At 43.2% G+C, this 27,025-nt stretch overlaps 1 protein-coding gene and 1 long non-coding RNA gene across 3 annotated transcripts in view; one reads left to right on the top strand and one right to left on the bottom strand.

The window, feature by feature from the left end:
* Positions 1-10,722, bottom strand: part of Slc25a13 (solute carrier family 25 member 13) — a 166,127-nt gene extending 155,405 nt beyond the window's left edge. Inside the window, exon 1 of one of the 2 annotated variants that reach the window (XM_021638287.2) lies at positions 10,527-10,722. In XM_021638287.2, the coding sequence (XP_021493962.1) occupies positions 10,527-10,541 (15 nt within the window). In that variant the 5' untranslated portion in view covers positions 10,542-10,722. The remainder of the gene's footprint in view (positions 1-10,526) is intronic. The other variant, XM_021638288.2, reaches the window with a different exon arrangement.
* Positions 10,723-17,388: 6,666 nt separating this feature from the next.
* LOC132649737 (uncharacterized) lies at positions 17,389-20,036 on the top strand. The gene is made up of 3 exons (XR_009588253.1): positions 17,389-17,844; positions 17,927-18,004; positions 19,195-20,036. It is a non-coding gene; the product is annotated as an uncharacterized LOC132649737 (long non-coding RNA).
* Positions 20,037-27,025: the final 6,989 nt, after the last annotated feature.

The following is a 27,025-nucleotide window of genomic DNA, read 5'->3' on the forward strand; positions in this document are numbered from 1 at the left end:
CACATTGCTTTGGAAGCCCTAGCAAATGAATATACTCCAGTAAATACACAGCTGTTCCAACTGAGCCAACTATTTCTTCCATTCCTTTATTTTGTAACCAAGATCAAACACTGCATTTTGTTCATGTCTCTCTGGGAGTCTCCTTTTCTTCACCCTTTTTCTCTCATAATACATTTCTAAAGTCAGGCCCACTTTCTTCCCCCCCCCGCCCCCACTTTCTATTAGATTCAGATTCAAGAATTTTAAAGATTTTGGATACTTCCATTTCAATAGGTACAAAATGCAAGTTTCTCCACACACTTAGGACCACTTGGTCGAAATATAACTCCCCGTTGTAAAGGTCCTCTGCTCCTCTTGTAAGGAGTAAGTCATTTACCAGCTAATACTTTGAGAAGACGAAAATTCCAGCAATCATTCACCAAAGAATTACCTGTAGATAATTCTTCCCTGGATCTGTTATTTGCAAATTACAGAATGATTCTTCTCTTATTTCCTAATTATGGACTCTTGTTGCACATTTTCCTAAGTGATATATTTTGGTTAACAAAACCAAAAATAATACAATAATAATAATAAAAAAAAGGCTGTACCTCTGTACTCTGGCTCAATTTGACTCCCTTTGAGAAGTAGTAATCATCCATTAAGAACTAATGAAATTGTTCTTAATCCAATGTGTTACAATCTATTTCTAACTGATTTTATTTTATTTTGGTAATCTAGAACATTATTAAATTTATCATTTCTTAATCCACCCACACCATGAGAACCCCAAACACAAACTATACCCATTAATAAATACCCATCTTTTTTTATAATAATCACTATGTACATTCATGTACATAAATCTGGATGTTTAAAGAATGAAAACTAAATTTGATACTCCATGAAGAGCAACCATCAATACTGAAACTTGGTTACCAGCCACTAATAAGAAGCTGGTAAACCTGGATGCCAACATCTGAACCCACTCATCAAACATAACCTCCGAACAAACCAAGAGTCATATGCCAAGTGAATGCCAGTGCTCGATGGGAGCACCTACTACCATCCAAAATGGTAACCAAAACTAAAATCATGACCCTAATTTGATCAAGTTTTTACAACTATCACCTTCAGAAACACCCAAAATAAGAAGCATAAAAAGGGAAAGTGCAGGAGAAACAATAAAACTCCTGGGTATAGTGGGGCACGCCTTTAATCCCAGTACTAGGGAAGCAGAGGCAGGTGGATCTCTATGAGTGCCAACCTGGTCTACAAAGAGAGTTCCAGGACAGCCAAGGCTACACAGAGAAACCCTGTCTCAAGAAAAACAAACAAACAAACAAACAACAACAACAAAAAAAAACCTTCAAACTTCCCCCATGAAATAAACTTCAAACAAACAAAAAAGATGGGATAACCTATAGACTGACAAAACTTTAAAGAGTATAAACTAAAGGCCAGATATAAACTATGATGAGCAATCAAAAGAAACCAACCACAAAAATACAGCTCTGGCCAGGTGTGGTGACAGAGGCTGATTCAAGGGAGGTGATCTCTGAAACCTAGAGGCCAGACTGTTCTATATAATGAGCTCCAGGACAGCCAGGGTTGTGTAAAGGGACCTGACTCAAAATAAAGATAGACAGATGGGTGGATGGATGGACCAACAAATGGACTGGGTGGGTGGACGGGTGAGTGGGTGCTTAGCCCAGACAGGCATGTTGCTAGACAATGGTGAACCCACTTATACTATCCTAGGTTCCATCCCCATCTCTGAAAAACACAGCTAATCCTAAGGAGGATTTAGCTTCCCAACAACTTAAATGTTATGCTATAAGCAACGGCAGCCACACAGCATCGAAGTACATTAAGAGAGTTACATTAAACAATAATTATGCATACAGGCTCTTAGAGTCAGGCTGCCCACGCTCAAACCATGACTCAGCTATTTACCAGCGGTGTGACCCGAGAGGATAATCTCTTCACGGTAGGATACTTAACTATTCTGAACCAGAGGAGTTTCTCCATCTGGATAATAGAGATAACAACAGCACAACCTATGCCTATTGTGGAGACTATGTTGATACATAGTGCTTAAGGAAGCACCTAGCTGTGGTGTTATAATGAGGATAGCATAGACATCATGTCAGCATAACCTTTCTGGGCCTCAACTTTCTGACCTGCCAAATGACATCCCCTGCTTTTCCAGACATGAACAGAAAGATCAAATACCGGTTCCCTTACTCCCTAAGGTCATCTTGAATATAAACCAATCCAAGTACCTCCTCCACCACACACTACAGCCACCACCACCCCCCCAAAAGAAACCAAACAAACAGCACTTCAAACAGGGCTGGCAAACAGTGGGTGTCAACTACACATTTTAACAGTTTTAAAAACTGTTAAGTGCCGTGCCTGTAAATACAACATGGCTGCCACCCAAGCAACACAAGCCAGTGTCTGGGGATTGCTTTGGGAGATATGGGAGGAACGGAAAGAAAAAGAAGCCAAAGATAAGGAGATCGGTGTGGAAGCCACGGTGACCGTGTAACTAAGAAGTAATTAAGACCTGGATTTAAATGGAAGGAATAGGACAAAGAGTTCCAGATGGGTTTGACTGACACACCATTTTCCACACATCCAGATGCCCTCGGATAGCCAGTCCTGCCTGCCCACAGGAATCAAGATGCAGGCAGAAAGTAAGAAACACCAAGAAGATATATACTCAGTTCTGAGTGAAAATGGGCTCAGTAAAGAAACCAAAATTGCTGCTCCGTGGGTGAAAAGGGAAAAGTTTAAAAGTTTATTCCAAACTGCCAAGGTTGTCTCTCCCGGGAAAGCAAGGAGGAGCAACTGGGAAAGATTTCCAGGGTTAAAGGGGGGATGGGAGAAAGGCAGCGTTGACTCTGACAAGTTAATAGGCACCGCAGTCATATGTTAATGGAGAGCCAAGCGTTGCTCTAGCCAGAGATAAGAAGAACGACTCACTTTTTTAATTTTTTTTTTTGAGCAAATAGGAACTTTCTTCAAGCCCCTGATAAAATGATTGCTTTTGTCTAAAGGTCTGACCTTAGGAAAAGGAGTTTCTTGGGGAACTAGATAAGTTCTTCTAGGGAAACAAACTCTGAGATGCCCAAATTGAGTTTTCCAGCAAACATCTGATCGTACCGGCTGGAACTCAGAACCACGGGAGGGGTCCCACTCCTCCAACGACAGGTGACAGCCCTGGAAGGGAAGAGACAGAGCCCTGGAGACCCCAACCTCCCACAGAATTCAGGGAATCTACAGAGAAGCCTGCAAAGGAGGAGGGAGGATGAGAGGAGAGAGATCAAGCCTGAAAGCTCTTCGCAAATGCTGATGGCAAGAAGTTCACATCGGTGAGACAAGATCACAGGAGGGTAACAGGATCTCACAGCAGTGAAAACAGAGCTGGGGCTGAAATCACCAGGGAGCACTGGAGAGAACAGCAAAAATCAACAGACAGGAGAGAAGCAAAGACATGGGAGGAAAGCACAACTCCTTTTTAAATGTATATATTTACGGGGGACTTAAACAATCACGAACAGATGAGCTACCAGATAACACCTGGGGCCCAAAAGATACCCAAAGCAAAGGCCCTAAAATGTATCCATGACTTTGACACTACGTATTTAATTCTGCAAAAGGTTGGACTAACTTACAAGGAATCCAAACTTGTTGCATCCTTATTAATGAAAGACCTTTAATTACATGGTAACGAGCGCTCCAGATTCACAGGTTTTCCTGGGAATCTGAGTAAAATGCAGAGGCTGGAGCAACAGGCCTGGGAAAAGCACCCAAGGAAACGCATCTGAGGAAACCTATATGAGTGTTCTCTGGACGGACATGACAAGAATCTCAGTAGCAAGGCTCCCCGGGTACACTGTGTGCCCACACCACTAAAGCACCCATGTTTCAGCCTCCCACGTTGAATGCAATCTGGGTTTCAAAAGAGCCCCTGTGTGGTTCCGGTTCGCGTCCCATTGTTTGCCCTTTGAATGTCCCACAGGCTCCAAGAGACATCTTTTGATATTTCTATGGAACATCATGATTCCCAAAGTGCTCTCAAATGTCGTGGGATCGGCCCAGTCATGAATGGTCCTCTACTTTCCATTCAGTGATATGGAGCACCCAGAGAGACCGATGTCCACATTCTAGTACCATTAGTGGGCTAGAAACCAGGTTCTCCAACTTTCTAGTCACTGAATTGATTGTGGGGGAAGGGCCCTGGTAGCCTCTTCCTGCCTAGGAAAGTAAAGCCAAAACTCAGAGCCTAGTCAGTCCTTCGTGGCTCCATGACAAATCATGTCTAATGCTGATAACTCCTGAACATGCACCCATGTGCTCAACCTCCTTACCAATGGTACCACACAGCTCTTACAGAAGAGCTACCTTAGCATGAACAGCAAGTGTATCATGAAATATCTGACTCTCCCGTCAACAGCGTTCATGGATACCATGTGCAAACTGTAACCACAGGTAGAAGGAAATCAAGACAAAGGGACCAGCCTAACAAAAATCATCAAGTAGAGTAGTTTTACTGTGGCTGATTGTGAAGAAATCTCAATACTGCCAAGAGAACTATGTTGTCAACACCAAAAGTCACGAAGGAACAATCTAGCTTTTCTCTTCACTCATGCAACGACATTTTTCCAGAGGAAAGGGAAACTCTAAATGTGATTACACGATTCAGACCAACAAGCTGAAGCACAGACCAAGCTCCACGAATACCTTGGGAATCACCGACTCAGCAGAATTCTGTGCTTAAAGCAAACACTTAAATGGGTTGGCTGGACTCACAGTTTTGAGAAGTCCAGATAGACCAGACCTAAGGGCAGGTTTGCTAGGTTGTGATTAGGGACTGCTTGACTTCAACAGGCCCATTCTCCTCCCCACACAGAAAAAAAACCTCACAGCACCAGCATGCCAGAGTCTAAGGCCCACCATAAAACCAAAGATACACAAAGCAGCGGTGCTTAGGATACAGCAAAAGGCAAGCAGGGAGTGGAAGAACGCACAGTTCAGCAGGCCTGACTCTCACAGATAGTGGGAGATAAAGAAGGAATGGTTCAGTGTGGCAGAAGCTGGACACAGGGCAAAAGGCCCAAGAGCTGGCCCTGGGAAAAGAAGTCAATGTCCCTCTGACATCTTCTAAAAGAACTCAATGTTCAAAACCGAGCAACCTGCTTTTCTTACACTATATATTGTCTTCCTCACCTACTATCCTGGCCGGTTTGGGGTGTCAACTTGACACAAGCTAGAGTTATCAGACAGGAAGGCGACTCAGTTGAGGAAATGCCTCCACGTGATCCAACTCGGCATTTTCCCAATTATTGATCACTGTAGGAGGGCCCAGCCCATGGTGGGTGGGGCCATGCCTGGTGTGGGGTACTGGGTTCTATAAGAAAGCAGGCTGAGTAAGCCAGGTGAAGCAAGCCAGGAAGCAGCACCCCTCCATGGCCTCTGCATCAGCTCCTGCCTCCAGGTTCCTGCCCTGATTGAGTTCCTGTCCTCACTTCCTTCAGTGGTGAAGTATAAGCCAAATAAACACTTTTCTCCCCAACCTGCTTTTAGGTCACAGTGTTTTAGAAACCCTAACTAAGACACCTCCCCTCCAGCCCTCTCTCTCTGTGGACCCACGCCTGTAAAGCTGCAAGCCCTAACTGAGGCAGCACCAGAATCCCCAAGTACCAAAGCAGGATGAAGGAAAGGGCTTGAAGATGCACGCTACAGTGTATCCACCGCGGGCACCTCCTCTGACCACAGAAAACCACTGACACACGACAGTAGAATCCAAAGGAGCTTCCAGACGCTTCGGGTGCTAAAAATCTAAATTCTCAGATAATTATAAAACTTGGACGTTGATACCTAAGCAGCAAGGAAACACGAGCAAGGCTGAAATTTCTGAAAAAAAAAAAAAAAAAGAAGGGAACCCTACCCGACCCTCCTTTGAGTTAGAACACCACTCCCTCCCCCTTACATACACTAGGTTTCTGACCGCTCCCCTGCCTTGTCCCCACAAAGCCAGGACTGAATCACAGGCAGATGGCTGGAGTCCTGGCTGGCAGCCACACCAGACGTCAACTTGGTCCTGAAATGGGGTGGAAGTCCCTGTATGAGCACCTCTCAGAGCTGTCCAGATGATTCCAGTGCCTGGGAGCCGCAGCTGGAGAACAAAGGATTTGAAGGGAACTGGGATCAACTGCAAATTTTCCCGGGACTTCATCCCTTCAACTGGTAGAAAGTAGGACTGAGGACAGGAACAACAAAGACCTTACACTTCATAAATCCCCAGGTCCATCCATCCCTAAGGCTGTCACAAACTCTAAAACGCCAAACATTAAAGGAATCGTAAGAACTTGCTCTCTTCTGTCTCTTTATGCAGGATGGTGACTAAGGCTTGTAATCAGGGCACTTGGGAGGGGGAGGGATGATCAGTTCAAGGCCATCCTCATCTGCATAGAGTTCAAGGTCAACCTCGCCTACCTGACACCAGGTTTCAAACAACCCCCTCTCTTTCCTTCTTAGCACAAAAATCAGTCTGCTTTACTACTGTGTTACCAAAGACCTTGCAGCAGTTTGACTAGCAGGATTAAAATCCAGGCTAGATCACTGAGTAAAAAAAAAAAAAAAAAAAAAAACTAAAGAATTCCCAAACCTATTTTTTTCTTTGTGTTGGGACAATTAAGCTACCACTTGTAAAGCCCTTAGGAAGGTGCCCAGCACAGAGGAAGCACACTGTAAACAATCCTTAATTAAAAGTCTGGTTTCCAGGGAGGAGCCTAACTTCTCCTATGTCCTTGGTCACACTTTCCCCCGAAGCCTGACTTGCCACATGCTACACCATAGTCAGTACGGCAGACAGGGCAAGATGACACTCCGGAAGCAGCAAGGCAGCGCTGGAATTTAGCACTTCCTAATCAGTAGGCCTTAGGCCTCTCCCACCACGTTTGGAGTTTCTGAGTCTCCTTTATTGCAGGGACGGCAGTACTAATATCTAAGTTAGAAGACAGACTCATTAACTGGGTTAAAACTGAAAAGCATTTGAGATGGGATTTGGGTTATTAACCTTTGGGTTAGCCATTATGTTTTAAGTGCATGCTACTTCCAGGATGTGTTCCCATCCAGCTTCTGGATTTGCTGTTCCTGACACTGGGGCGAATCTTTCCTTTTGCTGTTTATTCCTTCTGGGACATAGCCACATTTCTGGGGTGGCTTCCCTGAGATCAGCAGAAAGGGGTTCCTTCTCTGGGGTCTCTAATTAGTTTTTTTTGGGGGGTGGAGTGGGGTAATTTTTTGGAGGCCAAGGGCCAGATGGTATTTGCACTGGGGCTAGCCTCATTTGCAATACTGGACAGAGCACAGTATGTAATCCCAGATGAATCAATGGTCACAGCAAACACACCCAAAGACAGGGGAAACATCTGTGACATAAACACTAGTCCTCCAGAGTTCTTTTTTTTTAATTTATGCTTTCATTTTATCATCAAATTCTTTTTAATTCTAGGCTGATTTAAGCCCAGCAATGTAGTAAATGTCTGGGTTCACACTGAAAATCTCTCAAGTCTTACGGCTGAACTTAAGTGGGCATTCTCTAACTTTTCTGCTTCAAGTAGTTTGGTTCTATCATACTTAAGGCATAAACTTAACCACAGCCAAAGAAGCTACTGATCTAACCTTAAAAACAATTCCAGTTTCAGATCATTATTTCATGAAAAAAAAAACAAATCTTTCACTGTTGAGTAGTGATTTGATGGGAAAAGTCAAAAGATAGAGATACAAAAGAAACAAATGATTACATTTGAATAACTACAAAGATCCAGAAATCAGGCTGAGATGAGGCTCTGGCTACACCTTTCCAGTCAATCTACTTAAACACTCCAATGGTTCACTATAACAAAAGGAGTAATAAGCCTGGAATCCTCTCTCAACTGTTGAGTTCCCAAGCTCACAGAGCCAATTTTGTAATATTCCATTGGGAATGGGATTTTCTCTTTCATGGGCTCCTCAGTTCTTTACAGGAATGTCAATTGTATCCCTAGGTGAGATTTTTCCAGTCTACTTTCAGCTAAGTGCCAAAATGGCTTATTACACTCCAAGGAAAAAGCAAGGAGCACAGCCTTTAACTCAGGATTGCCCAGAACTAACCAGATTCTGGAAGAAACTATCAATAAACACAATGCCTAAATGCAACTCAATGGGTTGACAGTCATTCTTGGATGAATCTGGACCCACAACAGCTTCGTCTGGGACTTCTGAAGACTACGACTATAATGTCCCTGGTCCCTGATCTACAATAAGAGACATACAAGAAACGGCCTGATGGAATCCACAGATGCGTGTTTGTGGTCCTCAGTAGTTTTTGAATGCAGTTCAGATACATCATAAACATCTCCATGAATTCAAGGCCACCCTAAATGCACGCAGCAAACCACAGATCAGCCAAGGCTCTATTGTAAAGAAAAAAGACTGGAGACAAACTGCCCAGAGAATGGTGGAAGATGAAAAGATGAACTTCCTCCAAGCAGTAAATCTATGCCTTAGCACCTAGAAAATACAGTTATCTGCCATCATCACTTGATTTCCATTAACCTAAGTTCATCTTACTTTCTCTCTCTCTCTGTTTTTTTTTTTTTTTTTTTGTCTTGTTTTGTTGTTGTTTTTCAAGACAAGGTTTCTCGGTTTAACAGCCCTGACTGTCCCAGAACTGACTCTGTAGACCAGGCTGGCATCTGCCTCCCACATACTGAGACTAAAGGTATGCACCACACAGCCCAGCTTCACCTTAATTTCTTTTTATCCTGGCTTTCCCATCCGTTCACAGTAGGTTTTGTGATGGCCTATTGGATGAGAATAGCATGTCTATATACATCAGCCATCAGAATTGAAAAGAGGTGACTTTCGGGAACTAAATAAGAACACAGGTTTCCAAACAGTAAAGGTGCAAGGAATGTTTCGCTTTCCCTGTCTCTTGTAATTTGGATAAAAACCAACTGTCCCTGATAGGATGTGACTTAAGAAAAACGCAACAAAAAAGTTGAGGCTGCTTTGCTGCTTATTACTTCATGTTTACCAAGTCCTCCGTTCCACTTCTAGGCATATGCCTCAATTTAGTGCCCACCGTTATTTTATCTTCAAATCAAGTAACACCACTTAATTTCTCAGTAGACCTATAAATGAAGAGTGGGCATTTACCGCAGGGAACGATTTACGGCAATGTCAGGATTCTAATACTGTGCAAAGTTAAGGCAAAGAAAAGGGCTGGTGGCTTGAAAGAGCTAGTGTAGCTTCCAAAATAAAAGGGCTCATTCACAAACACAGGTATGACTACATGCAATACACGTGACCGAGGGTTAAGCTCTAAGTAGTTACAGAGAAAGGCCACTTAAGGCCCTCGGTCTAGGAACAAGAAACTTGCGGATTTTGGGGAGCCAGCAGAGACTCTAGTCTCAGAACAGCATTTAAATATATTTGTCTGCTTACAATTTCCATTGCAAATGTGATTAGTTTGCTTGAATAAATAAGAATATGATGTGTTGGCCATGTTTTCCTCTCGAGGGTTATCACAGAGTTTTGATTAAGGACAAATGTTTGAAATGTTGGGTATATTTAAGTTCACTGCACTTAAAATGATCTAAGAAGTTGTATAGGCTTGATTAAAGGGCTGCCTTCGTGAACTTAAAATTAAAAGCAATAAATTCCAATGATTCGAGTGATTGGGACTGAATATGGTATTCTGCCAGAAAAGTTGAAATGCAGTCCAGAGAGGCTGAAATGGTGTGCAGGTTTGAGGAACCGGTGAAAGAGGAAAGGTCAGTCTCTGAGAGCTGCCTTCTTTCTGGGTTCGTGAACGATTCACATTACACAGAATTCCTTTTAAGTAGAACTTCACAGGAGTGACAAGCTCCTAGGACAATCTGTTTTGTCATTTCCAAAAAGAAGCCTCTCCAAGGCTCGGAGGCTGACTTGTAAGTGTTGTCAGATGGAGAGAGGGAAGGGAAGGGTTGGGAGATGGGAGATGGGGGAAGGGAAGGGTCCCGGGATGGCTACGCACACGCGCAGGCCAAGTCTCCCAAGCAGTTTCCAAAACGGAAGTCAAGGTGACTTCCCTACCCGCGGGAGGGCGGAACCCTCGAAACGTAATAGGATCAGGCTTCAGCCCCAGTTGGGGCCCCTGGAAGGAGAAACCCAGGTCAACAACAGCCTGTTCAGAAGGAAGAGCACCCCGAAGGGGCAGAAGGGTTTGTGTGACCCTGGACTCTTCCCTGCCCCAGGCTACCTGGCCCCATCCGCGCGCGTTCCTCCTTGTTGGCGCGGGCTGTCCCGCGGGACACCGCTCCTGGCCGGGCCAAGTGGGAGTGTCCCGGCTGGCAAAGTTTCTGCAGCACGATCCGGCCGCGGTACCTACGCGGCCACGAGTGCGGTCCGCTGTGGCCTCCGGCCGCTGCAAGGTGGAGCCCCACATCCACTCCCACCCCCTACTGCACCCCTCTGGGCACCAGATCGCCCCTGCCCGCCGCGCTTACCTTGGCGGCCGCCATTCTTCCGCCGGGGTTTGGGGGGCCTGTGGGACGTGCTCTTCGGCTGTCTTGTACTGGGGACCCCGGCGACTCACTTCCCGTCCCGGCAGGAGTGGGGGTGGCGATTCGGACCGGCGGCGTGCGCGCCTGGCCTGCCTCCCCACGCCCTCCCAGCGCGGGTCATGCGGGCGCCGCCAGCCCATTGGCTGGGCCGACCAGGGCCTCCCGGGCGCGCGTGATCCGAAGGCCTCTGCCCTGTACCGGGGAGAGCCCTGATCTGGGAGCTGCAGAGGGACCAGGACACGTGACTCTAGCCGTGCTGTCCGGTTTTAGCAGCCACTGTGGTGGATACCCCGGGGCCATGAAGAAGAGCAGGTCACTCGACCTTGGGAAGGAAGCTGCTCCTTGGGCCTGGGCCAAGAGAGAGCCAAGTAAAGTGGTTAGCACACAACGCCTGAAAGTTGACACACAGACTGTCTCACGTGTTGGGACAAGTTCTTGCTGGGTTCATCTTAGGTTTTGCTTCAAGATGGACCCCACTGCAATGCCATCATGAATCCAAAAAGAGTTGGCTAACAGAAGATAATAAACAACTAGCCAGCCCACTTTGTAGATCTAATTTGATAAACTCTTGAATATAGTAGAGAAAACAACACGTCTGCATTCTAGGACAAGAGTGGTCAAGGCCTTAACAAGATAACAAACCACAAAAAAGCCTCAGAGCTAGTGAGGAGGCCAACTTGTGTTAACTTTCATGTAACCTGCTAAGGCAATAGCTTGCTCCCGGGACACTGCAGGAACAATAAAGACTGGAAAGGCTCTCAGAAATGACTCCTAAGTACTTCAGTCCAATGGGTAGATGACAAGAGATGTCCCAGCCATACAGAATGAGGGGAGACAGGAGACCCAGCATTGCTGGGGAAACCAAGGAGTTGGTCAAAGAAGGCAACCTAAACTTAGGGACTGCTGGAGGAAGAGTCTGGGTGACAGAAGGGGGCTGTGTTGTGGAGGGTATTAGTTGCCCTGCAGAGGAATTACACCACCTGAGGGCTTTTAAGGCCAGAAGCAGCATATCTAAATTCCAGTGTAGTTGGGTCTCCATTCTGTTGCCTAAATGTATCCCAGATTCACAAGTTAGAAACAGAATCACCAACATACTCAAGTCCTACGGACTAATGCATACATTAAGGCCTTCATAAAAAGGGCTTGAAACCCTTACATTCCCAGCACCAGGAAGGTAGGAGCAGGTGGACCAAGACTTCCAGAGCACCCTAATCAACATAAGGGGACATGTCAAAAAAAAGAAAGGGAAAAAAAACAGGTTCGTAGTGGTTAAATTTCCTCTCATCTTCTGCCATGTGAAGCCATAGCTCTGGAATATATGGCACTCCGGGAGCCATCTTGGAAACAGAGAGACAAGGCCCTAACTTGTAGGAACCTTGATCCTGGACTTCTCAGCCATGGTGACAATGAGGAGGAGTTTTTATCCTTAGTCTCACATACTGTGTGGCAACAGCATGAACCAGGCTGACAACCAGTTTGATGCATGGAGGGTGGGTCAGGACTAAACTACCAGAATATCCAAGCAAGATTGCATGAGACAAGACACAGAATGAACAGAACACATAGTGTATGGATACAGTGGGCCTTAATGACTGATTGCATGTAGGGGTTATATGTGGGGTTATAAATCGGTTGCACATGGTTGGGTGGTATAGGTGTCTAAAAGATACCCAAGATCAGTAATACCAAAAAAGGGGTCCAGGGAGGTCTGTCTACACAAGTACATATTCACAGCACACAGACCATGTTAGAGAAGTCCAAGAAAGCAACATTATTTGCCTCCCCTAGGGCCCATGGGGTTTCTCCATCTCTGAGAGCAGTGAGCATCTCGTTTCTCCCTACCTCTGCTTCTCAAACACGGCCTTTTTGCTGCCTATCACCTCCCTATATCCCATTTTAGAAGGTCAAGGTAATCCAGGCGTGGTGGTGCACGCCTGTAATCCCAGCACTCAGGGAGATGGAGGCAGTCGGATCTCTAAATTCAAGGCCAGCCAGGTCTACAGATGGAGTCCAAGGCTATGCAGAGAAACCCTGTCTCGAAAAACTTTAAAAAGAAGAAGGTCAAGGAGGCACGTGTTTATAAATCTAACCCAGCACTTGGATAGTGGAAACAGAAGGATGTAGAGTTCATCTGGGATATATGATGAGATATTGCCTCTAACAAACAAACACGAAAGAGCACTTTCAATTGCATTGAACAGTTAGGGACCACTCAGAGAATCTATTCTATCTCTCTACCTCCAATTCTCAATCACATTTCTGAACTTTCTGTCATAAAAAGAAATATTATCAATAGGCCCCAGGATGTAGACATCTTTCAACCCACTGAATACATCATACTGTAAAAAATAAATAAATTGTAAACACGTGTTTAAGTTATTTTAATTTACATTTAAAATAATTCTCAATTAGTTCTCACAGTGACGTAAGTAACTTGTCTCATTTGTCCCCTCTTTCTCCACCACCACCATTTAAAGTAGCTGGCAAAGTTGAACTATGGGCACAAGAGTTCTAACCTTAGTGTCATAGATTAGTCCATTATTTAGAAATTGAAAATACAATCAGTTCAGATGAGGCCATACTAGAGTAGGGAAGACCCTTAATATGACATAACTAGAGTTTGTGTACGGGGACAAGGGTTATGCATGGTGGTTCGTGCTTTTGATCTCAACATTTTTCTGGCAGAAGCAGGCCTAATCTACACATCGAGTCCCTGACAGCCAGGACCAGACACTGAAAACAAGACCAAAGACACAGAAACACTCTGTAAATATTTCATACTATAAAAGTAGAGATTAGAGTGATGGAGCCATTGGCCAAAGAGCATGAAGAATCTACACCCACCACCTTGCAAGGCTCCCTTGCCTAGCAAGGAATAGGAAAGGACTCTCCCCACCTCTGAGAAACACAGCCCCACCAGTTCCTTGGTTTGGGACTTTGAATCCACCAGAAATGTGAAAGAACAAATTTCTGTAGTCTGAAGCCACACATCTTGTGGTATTTTGTCCTGACAGCCTTCGGAAACTAACACAGGTCTCCTAACCACCTGTGTTTTATAGCACATTTTGCCAACCTTGCTAGCCGGGCAAGCAGCCAACCCAAACTTCGGGGAAAGCTCACCAGCTGAAAGGCATACGTTGTGAGCGTGAGCCCAGGTTCAGAAGAGGGAGTGACGTGGCCAGTTCTGAGAGTTCACTGTTCCCAGCACAACTAGGCCTTGTGAATGCCCTTTGACCATGCCCTTTAATGATCTCATTTTGTTCTTTCAGTTAACAAACAAGCAAACAACGGCCTCCGCCATCGCCGTCATGCCAGGTTGCACTGACAGAAAGGCTATCGAGTCGAAAGGAAAGCCAAGCACACCAGCTACAGGAGGTTTTAGCCAGGTGACTATAAGCTGCAAGGTGGATTGCATTTAAGACAGAATAAAGCAAACACAAGCAGACTGAGACGCTCCAGCTGTTTATATCTGGGCCTGGGGCCAGTTAGGGACACAGGAGTGTTGCACACGCCTTTCCTAAGAGTGGGCTAAAGATAGGTCAAAAATAACCTGTTCTTAAGAGACACAAATGAGAAAACTAACTATGTCAGCATTTTTAGAGTTAGGAAGGAAGGAAGGGGAGTGAGGAAGTGAGTCAGGAGACAAGAGACACCTTGGGAAAGTGTGACTGAAAACAAGTCCACAAATTTTGTGGTATTATACTTTCTGTGGACAAGGCTTTCTTGATTTCTTTAGTTTCCTTCTGTATCCCTGGCTGGCCTGGAACTCAAAGAGAGCTACTTGGGTGTGGCAGTGTGGTTTAAATGCCTTTAAACCCAGCACTCAAAGAGGCACAATCTCTGTGAGTTCAAGGCCAACCTGCTCTACATCTGCATTATTAATTCCAAGCCCGGCAAGGCTATCCAATGAGTCACTGTCAAGGATGACAAAGGAAGAGAGGACAGTCGGAGGAAGGAAGACAAGAAGAGAGGGAGGGGCAGAGGGAGAGAGGGAAGGAAGAATGAATGGAAGGAAACACTTAGAGATTTGGTAGCTTTAAACATCTGTAATTTATTTTCTTAGGATTCTGAAAGCAAGTTGTTGGCAGAGTTGTTTTCTTCTGGAACTTCATTTCTTGATTGCTGAAAGCCATCTTCTTCCCATGTGTTTCCTCTATGACTTAGTCTTGTTCTTTTTAATGCAAGGTCATTAGTCCTGTTGGATGAATCCTAAATGAATCTGAATTCACTATAAGTTAATGACCTTTTTAAAGATCAAAGTTCAGTTTCCTTCTGAATATCAACTTAGAGCATCAAGACAGGAACAGAGGATGGGATCCTCAGCCTGTGACAACTGGCAGATTTAATTCTATCTGCTACCTCTATTGTCTTGTTGTGCAGTATATTCACAGGTTTCAGGAGTCAGGACACTGACAAATCTGAGGATCGATGATTTTGTTTAAATGCCCTATTCAGCTGTGTTTTCACCATGTCACAGACATTCCAAAAGCACTAGTTCTTTCTTTCTTTCTTTCTTTCTTTCTTTCTTTCTTTCTTTCTTTCTTTCTCTCTCTCTCTCTCTCTCTCTCTCTCTCTCTCTCTTTCTTTCTTTCTTTCTTTCTTTTTCTTGGTTTTTCAAGACAAAATCTCTCTGTGTGGTCCTGGCTACTCTTAAACTCCCTCTGTAGGCCAAGCTGGCCTTGAACTCACAAAGATCAACCTACCTCTTCATCTGGGATTAAAGGCATGTGCCCAGCTACTTCTTAGAGTACAGTATACAGTAGCTCCAGCCAAAGTCCCATATGCTCTCAGTAAAGCCAAGATGATTACTCAAGGTAATAGCATCAAAAGCCCTTAAAGGTTGAGCTCAGTTTTAAGCATCCAGACCCAAAATACTCTTGGTCTTGGACCAAAACAAAGTCTATGTTTATGAAGTCAGCTGAGGTCCTTTGGGCCGTGCGAAGACAAATCCAGTTTACATCATCCCAGTCCTCCAGTGCACTCAGAGACACATATCAGAACTGGCAGGTTCTTGGCAGCCCCTCACCTGACTAGCAAGTGGGTGATGTTCACAGCAAGCAACCTGCCCTGTGGCCACCCAGCGTTTGAAATGTGTCTTCAAAGAACAGTGGGTGTTTCTGAAGAATTTCTGAAACTCATTACCAAGAGTGCCACGGTGCTTTAATTAGATGCCGGGTAAAACAGTTTACCCAAACCAGTTTTTGTTTGCAGTAAAGAGAGAGGGAGAGAGTTTATTCACAAGGTGGCCAATCCTCTGGAGATGGGAAAGCTAGCCTCAAATCTTCCCCATAGAGAAGGGCTTAGGGAGATTTATGGGATAAAGTTGGAGGGTGGTCCGAGGCATGGGGAACTTGGAGGTCGAGGTAAGGAAAAAGGCTGTCCTCTGATTTGAAGAGCAGGTGTTGAAAAACAGTATTCATTTTGTAAGGCCCTCGCAGGTATGAATTGGATATATATAAATTACTTGGCATGTGGGAGAAAATATTAATGAAAACATTGATACTAGAACAACACTGATGTCAGACAGCCTCTGAGATCCCTCCAAGCCTAACCTTTCACTATTTGGCCACCCCAGAAGAAGAGCATTTATGCCTAAGGCTCGCCACCTTGGGACTTTTCAAAGGCTGGGAAATCTGGGGATGGAAAGAAATAACGAAAGTAGGGCAACTTAGAAGTTGGTATGTGTGTGCGCACTGATGATGTGACTCCAGCCACATACATGTTATCGCTTGCTCTACCTCAGAGCTACATACCTCCATCGCCCAAACTTACATTAAATGCTGGAAACCTGTAGTCAGGAAAGGCACAGAACATGAATGCACTTAAGCATTTAAGAACAGCCTGTTAGCGTTAGCTCTAGATTTTCAGGTGGAAGAACCAGACTTTCCCTGTCTGAACTTGTCAGGTGGATACAATAATGACTCCAGCCTCAGGGCCACCGGCCTTGGCAGCATCTTAACTTATTCTTTGCTTCTGCTGCTCAAGTCTATTAGGAGCCCATTGCTAGGAACTGGCAGCGCATACAACCTCCCAGCTCGTTCTCTTTAGTTTGTAATGCAACTAAGCTCTTTAAGCAGCCAAAGATGGGGTGAAAACGAAACTAAACATCAGGAGAAGCAAGAGAATCCAAATCCTAGCTGATCCAAAAGTCTGGGCCATTGCCATAAACCTGATCTCCATGGCACTTTGCCACCTTTTAAGTTTTTCCCTGTCCACTACCCCAAGTGCCCTCTGCTTCTACACTCCCAGCTAACTGAAGCCCCCAGGCTTCTGCACTTGCTGGCCTCTGCCTGGAGTTCTGTCAGCCCCTCTCCCAGGCTCTGTTTCTTATCCTGCGCATCTTTAGCAGTGGGTGCAACTTTTCTTTTCTCTGAAGCCCTGCTTTGCTCACTTTAAGACTGCTCAGTGGTGAGTAATTATTTTGGATTCTTTGTTTTCTTAGTTTCACTATCAGAGGATGATATTGAAGAGCCAAACTTTGGTTTGGTGGGGAAGATTTAGGGCCTATTCCTGGAATGGAGATCCTGAGACGCTCTCTTAGTAAATGACCTGACACACGAACCCTCTTCACATTGTCAGCAGTCACTTGAGCCGAGGTGTAATTGAGCTAGATTGTAACTTGCTCTAACTCTCATCTTTTTTATAACTCAGTTTCTCCACCAATAATCTTGATGAGGCTGACTTTCAAGAGGCAGAGTCAAGTGCTATCATTTTAATTTCTCTTCTCATGTTTGCTTACACAGACAGACAGCTTCAGGCGTGAGACGGAATGGGAAGGCATTGACTCATTAGAATGATGGCGGCCTCTGGGCTCAAGCTGTGAACTTCCTAACCATAAGGAACCATATTAGTTACTTTTCTGTTGCTGTGATGGAACACCATGACCAAAAGCAGTTTGGTTCACAGTTCCAGAAAGATGAGAATGGATCGTGGTGGGAGGTGATGGAGTAGCTCAGAGTTCATATCTTGAACTAAAAGCACAAAGCAGAGAGAACAAACAGAAAGTGGTACAAGACTTTTAATTTCCGACTCTGCCCTCTGAGTGAGTCAAGAATGCATTTCACCTGGTGTGTCCTACTCTAGACTTGATTGCACTAGAAGCCAGCAAACTTAAAAAAAAAAGTCCTGAAATATGAAGAAACTGCCCAGAATTACCAGAAGTGAAGAGCATCCAGCATACTGTTCTTTCTCACAGGTGGGGAAAACAAACAAACAAACAAAGGATGAACTGAGCAGACCACACTGCAACTGAGCCTTCTAGGTTAGCGTAAGTTATTTATCGAGGAGAAGATTTTTATGTTTTTGTTTTGTTGCCTGACGGAATTTTAAATTTCTGATTATAGGAATTTTTGAAAACACGGAAGACAGTCAAGAGGAAAACTAGGGGCTGGGAAGATGGCCTGGTGCGGAAAGTCTTGCTAGTAAGTATGAGATCTGAGTTTGAATCTCTACCACCTGTATGATAGCGCAGCCCGGGGCCTGCACCTGTAATCCCGCGCTGAGTGGGAATAGGGTGGACATGGGCAGATGGATACCTGTGGGGCTTGCTGGGTAGCCAGGTTAGCTAACTGGCGAACTCAGGATCCACCAGTGACAGACTCTGTCTGAAAAAATCAGGTGGGGAGTGATGGAGGAAGACATACAATATTAACGTCAACTTCTGGTCTCCACAGGCACACACATGGACAAGAGCACCAACACACATATGTGCAAACACACATATATCCCACACACGTGCAAATTTTTAAAAGGAGGAAAATAAATAACCTTATGATTCCCTTAATCCTGCTATAATTATTTTAACATCTTAGTCATTGTGAAAAATGGAAAGGAATTCAGTGAAGTTGGCCCTTGGCTGGTGCTTTGTTTTGTTTCAATGGAAGAGGTCAGTTTAGAGAAATATGCATGTATTTTTTTTTCTATCATTAACATGTACAGTAGTGTTTTTAACTATTCACAGATATTTTGACATCTGTTCTGATTACTTGGCTATCAACAACACTTTCATAAACATATTTCATCTTTACTGGCTATGTATGGTCAGTCTATTCTCTCTATCCCAGATCTCACTTAAAGAAGAACAGAATCACAAAGATGCATTTTGAGGCTAGAAAACGTTAAAACTTGGGAGTAATTCATGAGAAATGTTATACATGATGAAGTCTGATTTTGAAAGCTGTGAGAAGCCTGAGATTTTTACCTTCCCAGCAAGCTTTCAAGGGTATGGATGCTCACAGGAGCCAGGAGCCTGCCTTGGAGACAAAAGACAGTGAATATTAAAGCAGTGCTGACATTGATAGCCAGAAAGTGACCCTCAGTCCCCAGGCCTCAATTCCCACAGGGTAGCATCAGGCCTCAATTCCCACAGGGTAGCATCTAAGGGGCAAGATGATACCTTCATTTGCAGGGGGTAACAGTGGAAAAGAGGCAGTTTGTCTAACTCCTGTATGTTAGTGCTGTCCTGCATCTGGGAGCTTCAGAGGACATTTGTTAGGAAGATGTCTGGCCCTCAGTGCTTCGGCAAGATACCCATGAATCCATGGGAATTAATTGTCTTTAATACAAACACTAAACTAAGAGTTTCCATTATATTTTATTTTTCATCTTATAGTCCTTTCTTCATGTCCAAATAGAGGCTTGTGTGGGCCTGACATAGTCTATCAACTTTCTTCCCACATTCCTTTGCCACGGAGCTTAATGGATAAAGTACAGAGAAGCCTAGACAGAGACTCTTCTGTGATGGAGCTGTTTGTTCCTGTGTGGACTGAGTCAGGTCTTCTTTCATGAGCACAGTTAAGAAGCTATCCTTGCTCTGCTAGCAAGATTGCAAATGTGCCCAGAAACTGAGGGACTCACTCTGTTCCTGTTGAGGATGAAATGGAAGTACAACATGGCACCCCTCTTTGCTTCTTACAACACCCTCACCCGCTGGATATGGCTGAAGTGTTCCCAATGGCCCAAACTTCTAAAAAGAGATCTTACCGAGATGTTATTCCCTGAGAGAGATGTCATTCCATCATTGGCATGAATAAGTTATGAAAAGCCTTCATGACTGAAAGAGACATAATCATCATTCATGTAAAACAGATTTGTTTATTCTGTAAAGATTCATTTCAGTTGATTAATTATCAGTATCTGTTGTTGGGGGGGTAAGAAGGCTGCTCTGATGAGGGAATTATTGAAGTACATGTTTAGAATATTTATCACGGTGCATGTATTGGATAAACACCATATTCATCATATTCTTTTATCTGAGATCTTCCTTCCCCAGAACAGATTCCGAGAGCCATGCATTTGGCAGTTTTCCATCCAATACACTCTACTTCTTGTGGAGGAACAGATGTGTGTGTGTTTTACAAACTTCCGTAAATTCGATTAACCATGATGTTTTGATTCTTTTGTCTCCCACAACCTTAGGCAAAACCACTTCAAAAGAGAAATCAAATGGCTACCTTTGACCACATCAAGTTTTATTTTTGTACCATATTGAATAATATGAATACAATTTAAAGACAAGTGATAACTCGTGTAAATTAATATTAGACATTAAATCCAGTGTGATAAAGTGGCTAGATTTAAATTGAAATATTAAACTCAATAGTCCCTAACAATCTATATGTAATGATCTTCAAAAAAACTTGTGCCTTCTGTTCGGTGAACATTAAACTCGTGCCTTCTATTTGGTGAACATGATAATAATAACTGCCATTTATGAATTCTTTACCATATCACATATCAGTGGAGTGCTTTAGATGAGCTTTTAAAGTTCATTTTACAATGATTTTGATATTATCGCCTCCCATTTGTAGAGAAAAAAACAAAACAAAACAAAACAAGAAAACAGGCATATGAGGAGTATGCCACTTGTGTCATGCATCTTGGTTCTGTCCTCTCCAGACGCCAGAGCTCTCAAATGTTACAGGTCTTAGGCAAGACCACGAGGCAGGAGTCACAAGACCTGAGCTATTATCCCAGCTCTGATAATAACATCGTTATTCTACCTAGGCCCCGGCTCCCCCACACTTTCATCTGCTTACCCAATGGCTTTAAGATAGGATGTCCAAATCCTATCTCTCCTTCTCTCTCTCCTTGAGCCTCAGACTCATACTGTTTGCGAGTTTATTTGCCTTCTTATCATTTATACTCTACTGTGTCTCAAATGGGCACCATCCCGACCAGCTTCTCTCATATTATTCTCTATCTCAGTAATGGTTCCACCAACCTTCTCCATCGGGCACTCCTCTTCCCATGTCTACTATCAGGGTTCAGGCATGATCATGGTTTGAGGAGTCCTCATGAGGAGTCTGTAAGCCAGTCTCCCCACTCCCTGCCTTAATCTGCTTCACACCACTCTCCAGTTTGCACTCAAAGTCTTGGAAAACTCAGATCATATCAGGCACCTGTCAGAATGGCCAGGATCTCCCAGCTGCTTTTTACTGTCTGTAGACAAGTTCTGAAGGCTTTAACGCTGCTTGATGGCTCCTGTCCAGCACTCCAGACTCACTTTTGGCCACTTCCCTTCCTGCCATGTCTACTTAGCTCGTCTAAACTAATTTCTGGTTCTTAAAATTTTCTTTTACTCTTTCTCTGTCTGTCTGTCTATCTGTCTCTCTCTCTTTCTCCTTCATCCTCCTCACAATTTTGCTCATTTCTCCCCGAGGAACGCTTTTCTATCTTAGCTTTCTGTTTCTCTTTGTACCTAGCTTCTGAGTCAGTAGCCTCATCTGAGAATCCCTATATCCCATAAAGCTGCCTTTGCTAAGTAGGCTCTCATTACTGCCTATTTCCCCTTTGTCATAGAGTGTGAGGATTAAAATGAGGGACCTTGGCCTTGGATGTTCCATGAAGGGACAACAGGATCTGCACTTCCCTGACATGTCATAAATATCATTTATAGGGTAGAAACTTTATAGTTAAGCAACACCTGTCCTGCTTAAGTCTTAGAGATGTTGGAGCTACAAAAAACATTTTTAAAAACCTATAAAAGTAAACAAATACAAGTTATTTTTATTATTCAATTTAGCTTTACTCCTAAATTGAAAACAGAATTGAATTAAAAGTAGCTGAAGTTACATCAAAAACATTTAGGAATATTGTTTGGAATAAATTATAGCTAGAGATAGATCTAGAAAGGTTGTATTTTTTTTTTTTAAGTCTTCAGGTGACTCAGAGCACAGACAAATTTGGGAAGTAGTGACTGAAAACTACTTTTTTTCTGATCTGAAAGATTATGGTCCCCATGAGTCAGTGTAGAGAAAAATATGGGTAATTTCCTTGGTCAGATTAATCCTACAGAGATAGATGAAGCATATTCTTCTAGAAAGGAGTCTATCAGAGCACAGTAATATAATGACAATTGACCAATCCAGCAAGCAGGTCATATTTAACTTGTAAAGGTCAGAAACTAGTTATCAGGAGGCAAACTTTCACAGAAAATGATTCCTAATGGAAGAAGGAGAACTTAGCCACTTTGGCTTTAAAAATAGATTGTAGCCCCAAATGGGCAAGAAGAAAGAGGTCCTCGTGCACCATGTGAGGGATACGTAACACTTCCCAGAAAGGATTCTTTGGGGCCAGACAAAGACTTGTACTGTAGCATATCCCATTTGCAAACTAACATACTACAGATTGAGATTTTTAACGTTGTTTATGGAGTGTTTGGTAAATGTATTTGAAAATGAGCAAAGTGCCTTGAAGTTGTTTTGGAAATAAGAGTGTTTTAAATTAAGCACCGAGGAACTTAATAAAAATTAAAAAGGCAGTTTAGAATCAGACCTGTGGAACCTTCCTTGAGAACCTGAGGATGTAGCTCATTGGTGCAGCATGTGCCAAAGGCCCAGGTTAACAGCACAAAAATAAATGAATAAATTAAATAAATAAATGCTTCTCTGAATAATCATTATGATACAAAATATGATTTTTAAAGTTCATAAAGATTGTAAGCAAAGAAGTTTCCTTTGCATTTTATTTATTATTTATTTGTTAATATTTAATTTAATAATATTTAATTTTTCATTCTTAGAACTTCATATACACCAGGCCTAGTGGTGCATACCTGTTATCCCAGCATTCTGGGAGGCAGAGGCAGGTGGATCTCTGTGAGTTTGAGGCTAGCCTGGTCTACAAAGTGAGTCCAGGACAGCCAAGGTTACGCAGAGAAACCCTGTTTTGAAAAGCCAAAACAAAACAAAACAAAAAAAAACTTTCATATACAATCGGGCATAACAATAATATGTGCGTAAGTAAAAGATTTTCTGATAGTATTACTCAAATAAAGACATAATCGTTTATATAGAGATGACATGTATATACATACACACAATCGAAACACTGTGGAACTAAATAGTTTTGTATCTCACTAAATGGATAGTATGTTACTTCAGTCTCTGGAGAGGCTAGACATACATCTTCCTGGTAGAGTTCTGCCCTGGTGTCTGGAAGTTTCTGGACTCAGTCTCCAGTACTGCAATGAAAAAGTAATCTGTGATTCAGATTGCAGTTGTTTAGGCACATTCTCTTAATCATCAAATATTTCTTTAATATCATATATATAGGCCATTATAATTGTCACTGAGTGGTGCTAAAATGTTAAATTATATAGCAAGAATGTCACATAGACTTGGAGACTTACCCAATTCTTTATTTCCTTTCTATTAAAGTGTAGGCTTATTTTAAAGGATATGAATCACCTAATATTCTGTGTTGTGTAATTTAGAGTATAACTTCAAGAAATCACCTAAGTGCTTTAAAAGATTCCTGACTCAGTTTTATTCTCAGCTGTGATTCATTCTTGTGTTTCCTTCCATGAGCATCGCTGCCTTCCTGTTTCAAAACACCTGGACCAGTGCAGTTGGCTTGTTTAGACTTTCACAGTTAGCTGCCCTCTGTCCACCCATCTCTAATTCAGTCTTAGGCCAGTCTCTAGTATCAGGAATCTTGTGTTAGGTTTTTTTTTTTTTTTTTTTTTTTTTTTACACTGTGACAAATCACCTGAGAGAAATAACAAAGGGGAGAGTTAGTTCTGGCTCATGGTTTCAAAGATAACAATGGGCTCCTTCACTATGGGCCTAATGCAAGGTACAACCATGAGGCAGTAGATGAATGTAGCCGAGGCTGCTCACCAGACCGTGGCCAGAAAGCAGGAAGAGGATTCTTCTGTGGGACTCACTCTCTTTCTTCCTTTGCTCTGTATGGTCCCTCAGACATCAGAATATGCAGTCCATGTTTAGAATAAATTTTTCACTAGTTTACTGTCTCTGCATAAGCCCTCAAAGATACACCTTGAAAGCATGCTTGACTAACCTTCTAGCTATCTGTCAGTCTAATCAATTGACAATCAACATTATCATTATTTTTCTCCTTTAATTTATCACATGGATCATGTCACTGAGCTTGCCTAAGACTCTAATGTGTTCTCTTGGCATACTTCTGGATATAGTACACAACACCCTTATTCTCCATTCTTATTTTCTGGCTCCAGCTCTTTTCTCACTATGATCCTTAACTCTTGGGAAAACCTGCTGCTAAGGTTGCAGTCCATGATGACTAGAAAGCCCTGGGCTCAGAGCGAATGTAGCACTCCCCTCTATCAGCAGGGCTTCCTCTTCTTTGCTTAGGGAGCCGGGACCCCCAAGTCCTCTACTGAGGACTGTGTGAGTCCTTAGTGAAATTACAGGTTCAACTTCCTTTCTCCTGTAAGAACCTATTCAGCAACCTGGGATTCCTGGACTGCCCCTCCATGCAAATGAGGCATTCCAGTACCTTAAGCCCCAACCAATGATGTACACACACCCTGGAAATCCCTCCCCCGTCCCCAAAGTTCCACATAACCCTTGTTCATCCCAAATAAAGTTGAACTGCCTTGCTGTAGCTGGTCTCAGAAGTCAAACTGTCATACTCATAGTAATCCAAACCCTGCTCTCCCACCCCACCTCCCACCTCTCCTCCCCTCACCCTCATGAACTGCTAGCTAACAGTCCCCAAGAAAAGGGGAGACCTGCATTTAACCTGAGTTTTCCTTTTGTTCCCGAAGCTGTCAGTCTGTTTCACACCAGCAGGTCACTAGTAAAAATGCTTTCCTGAAGCTCTTCCTTCTGTTCCAACCTCAGCATCCCATGATTCTGCTCCTAAAGGGGGCATGTTCCCTCCTCTGCTCCCATCTTCTGTTACTCCACTGCTTTCAGTCTCTTGCTCCTATTATACCTCTCCCACTAAGGCCCTTTGAGAGCGCTGCCTTTTTCTCTGTTCACATCTGGCACAGCTGCTGGCATGTAGGAATGCTTCAACCACTGCTGAAGTAATGAAGGAAGAAATTAATTATAATCTAGCATTTTAAGGCAGCTAACCTTTTCTTTCCAGTAGAATTAAAACTTGGCCAGAACCAACTGTTTCAATGTTCTTTGAAACTTAAGACAACAGGACCTCACATTTGCATTTATCTTTGTATGCTACAGCTATTCCTTTTTGTCCTTTTTTATTGTGATGAAACATACAAACCAAAAAAAATGTACCATTTTAACAATTTCAAGTGGGGTACAATGTTGCACCACGACATTTACTGTATCTTTTGACATCACAAAAAAAGAACTGTTTACAGAGCTGTGACATTGTCCCAGACAGAAACTATAGTTAAATGCTAGCTCCCTGCTTTTCCTGCTTCAGCCCTGGAAGTTACCTTCTCTTTCTCACCTCTCTGATTTGCCGATTCTAGGGACTTCTTACAAGTAAAGTTGCTAATATGTATCTTTTTTATGTTTAGCTGACTCCATTTAACATAATATTTTCAAGGTTCTTTTATATTATAACACATGTTGGGATTTTCTTCCTTTCTAAGGATAAATATTCTCTTGTCTATATATGACAAATTTTTCTTATCTGTTTGTATGTTGATAGACACTTGAGTTTTTCTGCCTTTTGGTTCTTTATAGTAAAGCTGCTGTAAACATCATTGAGCAGCCTTCAATGATGAGAGCAGAGTTTCCATTCTTTGGGATACACATCTAGAAATGATATTCTGAATCATGTCATAATCCTGTTTAACTTTTTGATCAGCCAGTACACCTACTCAACCATGAACTCACTCACCATCCTTCCTAACTGGTTGTCTTCTAATGCTGCAAAAATGGCAGAACTCCGGCATCCAGTCCCATGTGGGGAACACCCAGAACTCTGTGCTTTCTCTCAGAACGGACCCAGTTATCTACAGCATCTACTGTGCTCAAAGAAGCCATGCCCTTTTATTGTTTTCTGTGCTAAAACATTCAGCTATTTTTAAAACAATTGAATTGTGTGTGACAAGAATAAAACTAGCTCAGATAAAGGGGGGGGTGCACCAGTGCTGTCTCCATGAGAAAATTGATCCACGATCGATTAGGAATAACAAGTGATGTGTGGTTGGGGTATAGTCGCCTTAGCAATTGCTGTTCAACCCAAGTAACACAGGACCCAAGGTATCAAATGTTCCGACAGCCCTGGCACCCATGAACACATAAAAATCCAAGGCTACTCTTCACTTCCTTGCCATTAGCCTAGGAATTTGTCATGCCCCTAGAACTTGTCAGTGGTTCTCAGCCCGGAGAGGTTTGATGCAGCCACATGGAGCTATGTGAAGCCCCATTGTTTATGGATCACTTCGTTTCCATTCTCTCCCTCTGTGACTTTCTCCATCATTCTTTTCAGCATCAGAAAAATGCATTCCAAAGATTATAAACAGCAGTTGGTAATCAGCGCATAACAGCTCCCTGTGTATAATACAATCATTAGGTGTACATTAGACATTTGGCATAATGGAAATACTGTCGCTGTAATAGAACTCTGTCAAAGTACCAATGCCTCCTGCTTTGAAAATGCACAGATCAATTTTGTATCACTCTAAAGATGGAGAAAGTATGTCAGCTGCATGGTGGTACTCTGTGACAAAGTTCAATTGATTGTGCTTATCAAATTTTGAAGAAAGACAGTATGCATGTAAATGTGTTAATACCAATTTTATGTGCCATTTAATACCCTTTAGTCTCCCCTCATTTAAGCTGTACACTTCATGCTTTTAAGCTGCATTTGAGCATGATTGCAAAGCTTACCCACACCTACTACCACAGAGATGGTGATAAAATTTATAATGTTGACTATCCAGAACATCCCAATTACACTAAAATGCAAACTAGACATGGTGATGCACACCTGAAAATCCCAGCACTCAGGACTGAGACAAAGTAATCTTGGGTTTGAGGCCAGCCTGGGCTACCTACGAATGTTATCTTTCCTCCTTTCCTCTCCCTCCCCCTCCCTCCCTCCCTCCCTCCCTCCCCCCCCTCCCTCCCTCCCCCCTCCTCCCTCCCCCTCCTCCCTCCTCCCTCCTCCCTTCCACTGTCCTTTCTTTCCTCTCTCCTTGTCTCTCTCTTTTTTAAAGATTTATTTATTTTATTATGTATACAGTTACATAT

The sequence above is a fragment of the Meriones unguiculatus genome, chromosome 21, assembly GCF_030254825.1.
Source record: "Meriones unguiculatus strain TT.TT164.6M chromosome 21, Bangor_MerUng_6.1, whole genome shotgun sequence".
In the NCBI taxonomy this organism is placed as follows: domain Eukaryota; kingdom Metazoa; phylum Chordata; class Mammalia; order Rodentia; family Muridae; genus Meriones; species Meriones unguiculatus.